The sequence below is a fragment of the Bubalus kerabau genome, chromosome 8, assembly GCF_029407905.1.
Source record: "Bubalus kerabau isolate K-KA32 ecotype Philippines breed swamp buffalo chromosome 8, PCC_UOA_SB_1v2, whole genome shotgun sequence".
NCBI classification, from domain to species: Eukaryota; Metazoa; Chordata; class Mammalia; order Artiodactyla; family Bovidae; genus Bubalus; species Bubalus kerabau.
The window spans coordinates 34,397,667-34,405,721 of NC_073631.1; the positions used below are offsets into that span (position 1 = coordinate 34,397,667).

Consider the following 8,055-nt stretch of genomic DNA (forward strand, 5'->3'; position numbering starts at 1 on the left):
TTTTATTACTTTTAATTGTAGTTACCTATTATAAACAAAAAGGAAAACATAAATTGAGGTCAATCAAAAGAGTGACATGAAGGATTGATGAAACCAGAAAATAAAGGTATATCCTTGTTAGATACAGGAAGGAGACAAGATGTGTTTTATTTCTCAGCCCTGTTGATTAAAAATGTAGTTTCTAGTAAGTCAACTTAAATAAAATTGCATTATGAAATGACAATAGAGCATTCTGTTAAGTTTGTATTTAGAAAGTATTTCCCTTTTGTGTATAAAGCAAACCAACATGTACTTATTTTCAATTTTCAAAAGTGTATTAAAATCTCCCATTAAATCCCAAGTATATTTGCATACAGTTAAGATATGAAAACAAAATATTCATTTATCAAGGTCTCTTCCCCATTGGTAATGAGCATCTAAGATAAACAGAAAAGAAAATCTTCCTTGGTCTTATACAGATAATGGGAACAACATTCTCCCAGTTAGTTAATATTCATGTATTTTGCCTAAATAATGTTTTGCCCCTTATTCACCAAATACTGCATTTTGAATAAGGCATTTACATCAAACAACCTAATACACAGAACCATCCTGTATGAAAGAGGATGGACACCGATGAATGGGGACCTAATCCCAAGGAATCCAACAACTTAACAAGGAAAATACACCAGTAAATCTTGAACTACATTATTTTCATAAGTACTATATAAATAAATTTATATATAAACAATAAACTTTATATTCCTGAGTTTTACATTAATAAAACATTTACATTACTGAAAACCCTGACAAATACAAGTCTATTTCTTTCAGGGTACAGATGAGGCAACCCAGGAAGACCTCTTTAGTCAGTATAAGCAGCATAGTATATGAAATTCTGTAACAGGATAACCCTTTTCAGCACTCATTTCCTTCCTGTATCACAAATACCCCGGGAAAGAAATCAGAAAATGTCCCTAATGACAGAAAAGAATGATCACCACCACCAGAAAGGAGAGGAGCACTGAGATGACGATAAGGACATGAAAAAGTGGGGGGGGGGGGGGGGGGCCCTCACTTTGAAGGGCCAACTCTTGGTGGGATATTTGAAGCCAATACAACAGAAGGGCACATCTATCCCCACTTCTGGGTTCTGTATCACCTGGGGCACAAAATGCTGTTTCCCAGCATGCAGGTCCAGTCTAAAAACTGTACAAGAAGAAACGCTATATCAATTCCTGTCCCAACACCACAAAGAAGTTAGGATCCTTTAATTAAGTTAATTCAGCACTTTCAAAGTGCTCCCCAAGTATCTGGCAGCTACTTCAGGTACTCACAGGACAAAACGAATGAAAACAAGCAACAAGCATAATACAAAGCAGAGAATGAGACACAGAACACAAAAAATGGAGCAGTTTCTGCTAGGTGGAAGAGTTAAGGAAGAAGTGATAAATTTGAGATTGAGCTTTTCTAAAGGTAGGTTTTCATCTAGTGGAAACTGAGGGAAGAAGCATTCCAGGCAGACAAAGAACAAGCATACAGACAAAGGCATGAAAAAATACAGTTTATTCTGAGATTCACACACAGTATCATGTAGCTAGAGCCTAGTTTTCACAGAAGAAAAGTGGGGTGAAGGACATGACAGAGAAAGGCTAAAAATTATCATTATTAAGTTTATTGCTCATACATTATGTGTCAAGCACTGTTAATACTTTACATACAATAATCTTATTCAATTCTCAGGACAATCTTATAAATCAGATATTATAAACTTATAAAAAATGAAACTTCATCTTAGGTTAACAGCCTCTTGGAAAGAAGTATTTGATGATAATTTTCAGTCCTTGAAAAATGTTCACACAGCTTGACCAGGTAGTCCCATCTCTGATAGTATTTCCTAAGGTACTGTTTCCCTTAGGAAGTAACTGGCCTAAGGTCAATCAGCTACTCAGTAGCAGACACATTACCTGAGTCCCCATTTTACAAAAAAGAAAACTGATAGTTCAAAGAGTAAAAACTAAAAAAAAAAAAGCTTGATGGGGACCTCTGAAAGCAGTTTTAAGAGGCTTTACCACAAAAGATTCAAAAAAGAGGGAAGTGAAGAAAGGAAGCAGGGAGTGAAGACCGTTCATTGAAGAATTTTATCAGTAAAGAGTAACAGCATAAATGGACATGTAGACGGCACATTTGGCAGTACCCCGAAGAAGAAAAAAACCTTGCTTTGAGAAAAGGAGAGACTGGCAAGGCAGAGAAGGTGGAGGAAATTCATATCAGATGGCACTGTGCTAAGTAAAGTAGCATATCATATTATCTGCGGGAGGCCACACGACCCAGTGGAAAGTGTACAGGCCTTCGAGACAGACATACACAACCACCCACTGACTGTATGATCAGCTCTGAAGGACTGAAGTAACAACTAGAGATGCTGTATATAAAGCACTTAACACAGTGGCTGACACACTACAAATGACTGTTAGTGATATGACCATTCTAGAAAGTAGTAGCTTAGATTAGGAGTGTGAAGAAACAGATCTAGAATAGCACTAAAAAGTCTGTTAGGACAATCCACAAGAAATGTCTGGAAGACAGAAGGTCAAGGTGGAATTCCACAGCACCCATGCAGGGGTGCTACTCATCCCAGTGCTATGAGTACCAGTCCTTTCTACAGAGCAATTCTTCCTGTTCCAGATTCTGCCTTCACACACACACACACACACACATACATACATACATGCAGTTTTCACAAGTATGTACACACACATGCATATGAGTATATGAATACTCATACTCCGTGTAGCTGTGTGTGTACATGTATTCACCAGTATTTATCCAACACCATCAAGGCTGTTTTGGAGAAAGGAAATTTGAAAGGAATGCATTTTCAGAGCCACAAATGTCCGTACTCTGACTTATTAATCCCATGAGAATTTATCACAAGGAAATAAATCTAAACCTATAAAACCTATGCACATAAAAATGTTTGTTATATTGTTAATTAAAATACTAAAAAAAAAAAAACTGAAAAACCTAAGTGATCAACAACTGGAAAATACATGGGCTATCAATTCTAACTGTACTGTTGTTAGAATGATACAAAGTTTCACATATCTTAATAAGGATAAGACAGGAATATGGGAATTAAGAACATTCAGCTTTTAAAGTAGCAGGATACATTAGTTCTTTCCTTTTAAAACATGCTTCATTATGGTTATAACACAGCACAGTAAACAGAAATTAGGAAGAGGAGAGAAAGCAGTTACCTGATAATGAAAGTTAGACTGGTCTGCAAATTGCTGCAATTTTCCAATAGCCCAAAACTACACCTGACTGATAAAGCTCCATTACAATACCTAGCACTACTTCTCTTCTGTTTGCCATGATTTAGTACTTATATATGAACATTTGCCCTGCAATGCTTATTTGTAAGAGCAGTACCTCAAAACAGTTGGTTCAGGCATTCCAGGATCTGCACCCCTCTTAAATCCTGGGGGAAAGGGAGAGGGAAGAAAGAGAATAAAGACCAATTAAAACTCTAGCAGACAAAAAATTTACAATGTTTTCTTTCTAAATCAGTATTTGGTAGCTAGAATAACATCCACATCTACCAGAATTACCTAGATTTACCTGTGCAACAGAATAGTTTTGAATCTTCACTAGAATATGTGATCATGTGCAGAACTAATCAGTAGGGAAGACAAACTAACTTACTCCTATAATAGTAGCCCTTAGCACACACTATCTTTCATTCTTAGTCATTACCCACAAAAAAGACAAACTACCAAATCAAACTGAATGAAGAACTACAAAGAGTACTAAGACTTTTTTTTTAAAGCTTTTTTTTTTTTAAACTTACTTATTTTCTATTGGAATACAGCTGATTAAAAATGCTGTGCTGATTAACAATGCTGTGCTGGTTTCAGGTGGAGAGTAGAGGGACTCGGCCATACATATACATGTGTCCATTCTCCCCCAAACTCCCTCCCATCCAGGCTTCCACATAACACTGAGCAGAGTTCCCTGTGCTGTACAGTAGGTTATCCATTTTAAATACAGCAGTGTATACCTGTCCATCCCAAACTCCCTATCCCTTCCCCTCATTCTTCCCCACCCCGCACGAGGTTGTTCTGTGACTCTTGAGTCTATTTCTGTAAAAAATTATACTTTTTTAAAGAAAAAAATTGAAGACATCTTATTTTATCCCCATGAACCTCTCTTTACAAAGCAACCAAAGGCTGGTGATAGAGGGGAAAAAAACTTCAAGCTATTGTTAATTAAATCAATGCTCTTATTACAAGCAATAGCTGTAATCAGACTAATCAGCATTGAAAGATGATCCCTGACCCTGTGTTTGGGGAACCAGAATCTTCTATAAGGGGCAGAGACAGCATGCCTCCCCTTTACCCTGGTACTATTTTCCAAAGCTGTCCACCCTACAAACATCCTTAAAAACATGAACAAAGGGTGGTCACTGCCTCTGCTCACAAGATTTGCAGAAATTCAAGACACTATGGAGAATTGTCTTCCAACAGGTAACTCACTAAAATCTTTTTGTTGGTAAATGTCCAAACAGATGCTTTATCGGGTCACTGTCCTATTTTAGAGCACTATATTCCCACTGTACTTCCAGAAGCCGTAAAAGGTTATGTTTGAAATTAAACTACAAAAAAAAAAAAAGAAAGAAAGAAACTAAACTACACAAGAAATTCAATATGCACTTGCAAAGTTTTACTGAGAGCTGATGGAGAAGTAAAGCATGGGAACTAGGTCAGACCTAAAATTAAGCTTAGATGCAGTATAAGGAAAAAACAATGGTTAACAAGGAAAGATAAAAAGAGAGCCTTAACATCAGTCTCCACCTGAGCTAGACACAAGGGTACCAGCACTAAACTGTAGGATTACCGGTAATCCTAGTAAAAAGAAAATAGCCAGTGTGCACAAAAAGGAAAATAATTCTAGAGTGGAAAAGAAAAGCATTGTCTACTCTTCAGACCAAAACCCTCCTTATACAGATTTTAACTACCAGCTGCAGCTTTCTGGCAACAGAAAAGGAATTTCAAAAAGGAGAGGAGAAAAGGTACCTGAAAAAGACTTATAGAAGAGCAAAGAATCCACACGGACAAAGAAAGCAGGAGCAGACTAAAATGGGACCCAACATACACAACAGTAGAAAAACGACACAGAATAAAGAAGGGGAAGAATTAAAGACCCCTTAACTTCCTTCCTTAGCTAGAAGAACAGCTCCTCCCAGTGTTTGCCTAGCAAAACTGGGCCCTTGTACAGTTAAGCGAAGGCTGGGGAAGAGGACAGTTAGGGAGAAAGAGGGGAATAACAGCCTGTAAGAGCAGGCTAATTACTTGCTCTAATTTTCAATACCTACACAGAGTTACTAAAATCTGGGGAATTAATGCTTCTTTTAAAATTGCAGTACTTCCCTGGTGGTGCAGTGGCTGACTCTCTGCTCCCAAAGCAAGGGGCCAGGGATCCATCCCTGGTCAAGGAACTAGATCCTACATGCTGCGACTAAGAACTGGCACAGCCAAATAGGTAAGTCGTTTTCAAAAAATGTGTTGTAGGGACTTCCCGGGTAGTCCGGGAAGCGGTGAAGAATACGCTCTCCCACTGCAGGGAGTGCAGGTTCAGTATCTGGTAGCGGAAGTTTCACATGACCAGGGTGCAGCCAAACCCAGCTCCCCCCTCCCCCAAATGAGTTCAAAATAAGGGAGGAATAGGGTCTTTTTAAGCCCTGCATTCTTTAGTATCTCCAGGTTATTAGTTGGCTTGCAAGTCATGGGGAAATGGGAGCCACAATTGCCTACGGAATATCCAGCATAATCAAACGCTCCGTCAAGGCTGAGTGAATGCACCGCGTCTTACAAAAGACATGACACCTAAAAAACATAAAACCAAAAACAAGCAGCAGCATCTAATTAAAAATCATAGGATTGTGAAATGTGAACCGGAGTTTTACACAATGTCAAACTCTATGCTCAAACTGACAAAGGCGGAACGCTATCCACTCCATCCTACTGCCTGAACTGGGCAATCAGTTTAAAAATACAAAACTACCCCAGGCGAGAAACGGTGTAAAGTCTCAAGGTGCTGCCCTAGGCAAAAATATGAGCCTTACCACTTTCAAATTTCCGCAATACAGCATGGTGGTTAAGAGTATGGGCCTTGGAGGCCCACTGCTTGAGTTCATAGCTCCCCCATTTGACAGCTGTGTGGCCTTCAGCGAAGAACAAAACTGTTCTATGCCTCGGTTTCCCCGCGCGTAAAACCTTGACCTGCACGTGAGGACGCAGAAGCATCCACCAATTACTGTCATAATCATGCCTCGAGGCAGTGGCATACCCATGAGGCTTAGAACCTCTTTCCACTTAGGCCCACCAGGACAGGTGACAATAACCTTCCCGAAAACACACCTAGTGTCCAAATGTGAACTAATCACTTTCACACACATCAGGCCCTCAGGTCCACGCACATGAGGGCTTTTCAGGTCCCCCAAATCCTGAAAAGTAGGTCACCTCTTGCTTACAGACAGCACGGGAAATATTACGTGACTTGTTAAAGACCAGAAAGAAAAAAAAAGGAGGGGGGCTGGGGGGAGGATAAAACAAGAATCCAACTCAGCTTAGACGGACCACACTTGACCAGAGCGCCTCGAAAGCCGTGCTCGGCGTGGTCGCGTTTCTCCCTCACGCCTCAGGCCAAAATGGAGTCTCAGCATCCGCACCCTCTTCCCTCCCGTCTCCTACCAGGTTCTTCTCCCACTGACCCAGGTAAATCACGAGAGGAATAAAACCCCAGCGGATGGCAAATTGTCCTCCCTTGAAAAGCTGCTGCAGCCTCTGCTTGGCCTCTTTGCTCAGCTTCACCATTGCGACAGCGCTGGCGACACCCGTGAGAAAACAGCAAACGCGTCTGGAATCTGCACGAAAGGAGACGCGCACGCGCCACACCGGCCTTTACGGCAGGAGTCGTGAGCGTCGCCAAACGAAGGTCGCAATTCATCGTCCTTAACCTGCCTCGCCCCTCCGCGGCCCCGCCTGTGGAAAGCGCATGCGTTGTTGATTCTCTTCGTTAGGAGGTCCAAATTCCCTCTGCACTATTTAGGAACAGCCAGGTTTCCTTGATTGCTGGATGCCTGGGGCAATGTTCAGGAGATTCCTTCTGCCCGGAACGCCCTTTCTCTTCCTACAGCCGCACCCACTCTTCAAAGTTTATCTCCAAGTGTTTTTTATCTAACAGAGAAGGAACATTGAATATTAGTCCCAACTTTTATTCTCACTTGCCGTGTATTCTTGGTCAAGTTATTTAACTTCCCTCTTTATCAGTTTGTTTCTCCAAACTGAAGGTTGATCTGCAAGGAAGATCACAAACTGACACCCAACAGAGCGTCTATCCATGTCTTCTTTGACTCCCAAAGTATTTGGTTGTTTATTTTTACATTTTAAATTACTTGTCAGCATTTTAAAGTTTGGGAAAGTTCGCATGAAAATCAGGACGTTTTCAGAGAAGTTGGCGAATTTCATTGCAGTCAGCACCCCTCTTGCCCTCGTTCGTTTAGAATTGCAGTGATCCTCACCCCTGGCTGCACAATAGAATCAGTGAGGAGATTAAAAGACTCACTCCTACTGGGGGCCAACTCCTACCAATTATGATTAATTGGGAGTGGGGCCTGGCCTTTGCTTACCTTTGAAGTTCCCAACTTCTGATTCAGTAACTGCTCCTCTGCAGTTGGCATTTGGGCTTTTACCTCAAGGTTAGGACTTTTTTTTTTTCTGTATTTATTCATTTTTAATTGAAGGATAATTGCTTTACAATATTATGTTGGTTTCTGCCATGCATCAACAGGAATCAGCAATAGGTATACATATGCCCCCTTCTTCTTGAACGTTGCTCCCACCTCCTACCCCATCCTACTCCTGTAGCTTATCAGGGAAGGCTAGGAATTCTTGATTACTAAGGATGTAAGAGATTTTTACCTCTTTGACCTTGGTGCCTTTCCTGACTCACCTTCAAGATATATTTTGTTTTAAATTCTCTCTCTTTTTTTTAAGAGTTTATTTGAGTGAA

At 40.4% G+C, this 8,055-nt stretch overlaps 1 protein-coding gene across 4 annotated transcripts in view; it reads right to left on the minus strand.

Annotated features, from left to right (window-relative positions):
• Positions 1–7,629, minus strand: part of TOMM7 (translocase of outer mitochondrial membrane 7) — a 45,124-nt gene extending 37,495 nt beyond the window's left edge. The window contains exons 1-3 of one of the 4 annotated variants that reach the window (XM_055589980.1): positions 6,755–7,598; positions 6,107–6,263; positions 3,415–3,463 (exon numbers count right to left, since the gene is read on the minus strand). In XM_055589980.1, the coding sequence (XP_055445955.1) occupies positions 3,416–3,463; positions 6,107–6,263; positions 6,755–6,990 (441 nt within the window). In that variant the 5' untranslated portion in view covers positions 6,991–7,598 and the 3' untranslated portion in view covers position 3,415. Of the gene's footprint in view, positions 1–3,414; positions 3,464–6,106; positions 6,264–6,734 lie in introns of all 4 variants that reach the window. The other 3 variants (XM_055589981.1, XM_055589982.1, XM_055589983.1) reach the window with 3 other exon arrangements.
• Between the last annotated feature and the right edge of the window lie 426 nt (positions 7,630–8,055).